Genomic DNA, 1,205 nt, shown 5'->3' with positions numbered 1-1,205 from the left:
GACATTTTGTATTTCTGAAACTCTATTGCACACAAACATATTCCATCTATTTGCTGTGCTATTGATCCAGTGCAGGGTGATTGTTGAGTCAGACCAGAAGTAAAGTTTTGCTGGTTTAGTTTTCAGAGCTGCTACAACCTTCCTGGTCAGCCTGATGAGTAACAAAGCAGCAGCCAGTTCTAAGCGCGGCAATGAGCATGGCTTTAGCGGCGCTACCCTGGACTTTGAACAGATTAAGCTAGACGTTACACCTTCGTCATTCTTGCACACTGCATATAAACACGCTCCGTACCCTTGAAGAGATGCGTCTGAAAATCCGTGAACGACGAATGATGTACATCTTCTTGATATTTGTAGATGCCTGGAGATTTTTATACCCTTAAGATATATCATTTCCTCTCGTAACTGTAACCATTGCCTTGCTAACTCACTTGGTGCGATTACATCCCAATCTAACTTCAGCTGCCACAGCTTTTGCAACAGAAACTTCGCCCTAATTACGATAGGAGATGCGAAACCCAGTGGATCGTAGAGTTTCGAGGATTCTGCTAAGATTATTCTTTTTGTTAATTTTGTATGTAGAGTGCTTGGAGGAACTGAATTGAAGCAGAATGTGTCGCAATTTGGGTTCCACTCTATACCGAGAACTTTCACTTCTTCCTCTGTGTTGAAGTACAACGCTTCTTGGTGATTTTGACATTCTTGAAGAACACTTGAGTTGTTTGACGCCCATTTTCTTAGATCAAATCCATATGGTGTTAAGATTTTTTCCACGTCTATTTTTAACATTTTAACTTCATTGACTGTCTCCCCTCCCCCCAAAAAATCGTCAACATAGAATGATGATAAAATACTTTCTGCCGCTTGCGGATGTTTTGATCTTTCACGTGTAGCTGCTTCTCGTAGTGATCTTATAGCAAGGAAGGGAGCGCTAGTTGTTCCATATGTAACCGTATTCAGTTCGTACACTTGTATTTTCATGTTAGGTGAGTCACGCCATAGAATGCGCTGAAGCGATCTATGCTCTTCTTTAATCCACACTTGCCGGTACATCTTTGTAACGTCTGCAGTTAATACTATGGGATATTCACGAAATCGCAGCAGAACATCGAATAATTCGTCTTGAATTGTCGGGCCAGCTAGCAGAATGTCATTTAAAGACTTGCCGGACGAAGTTTTAGCTGACGCGTCAAATACGACTCTTA

At 41.5% G+C, this 1,205-nt stretch overlaps 1 protein-coding gene across 1 annotated transcript; it reads right to left on the bottom strand.

Moving 5' to 3' along the window:
- Positions 1-37: 37 nt before the first annotated feature.
- LOC106753273 lies at positions 38-1,053 on the bottom strand (the record flags this gene model as incomplete). Its single annotated transcript, XM_014635065.1, has 1 exon — positions 38-1,053. A coding segment is annotated over exon 1 (1,016 nt), but the record flags the coding sequence as incomplete, so codon positions are not given.
- Positions 1,054-1,205: the final 152 nt, after the last annotated feature.

Source organism: Vigna radiata, unplaced genomic scaffold (genome assembly GCF_000741045.1).
Source record: "Vigna radiata var. radiata cultivar VC1973A unplaced genomic scaffold, Vradiata_ver6 scaffold_2376, whole genome shotgun sequence".
NCBI classification, from domain to species: Eukaryota; Viridiplantae; Streptophyta; class Magnoliopsida; order Fabales; family Fabaceae; genus Vigna; species Vigna radiata.
This window is presented reverse-complemented; position numbering and strand designations above follow the sequence as displayed.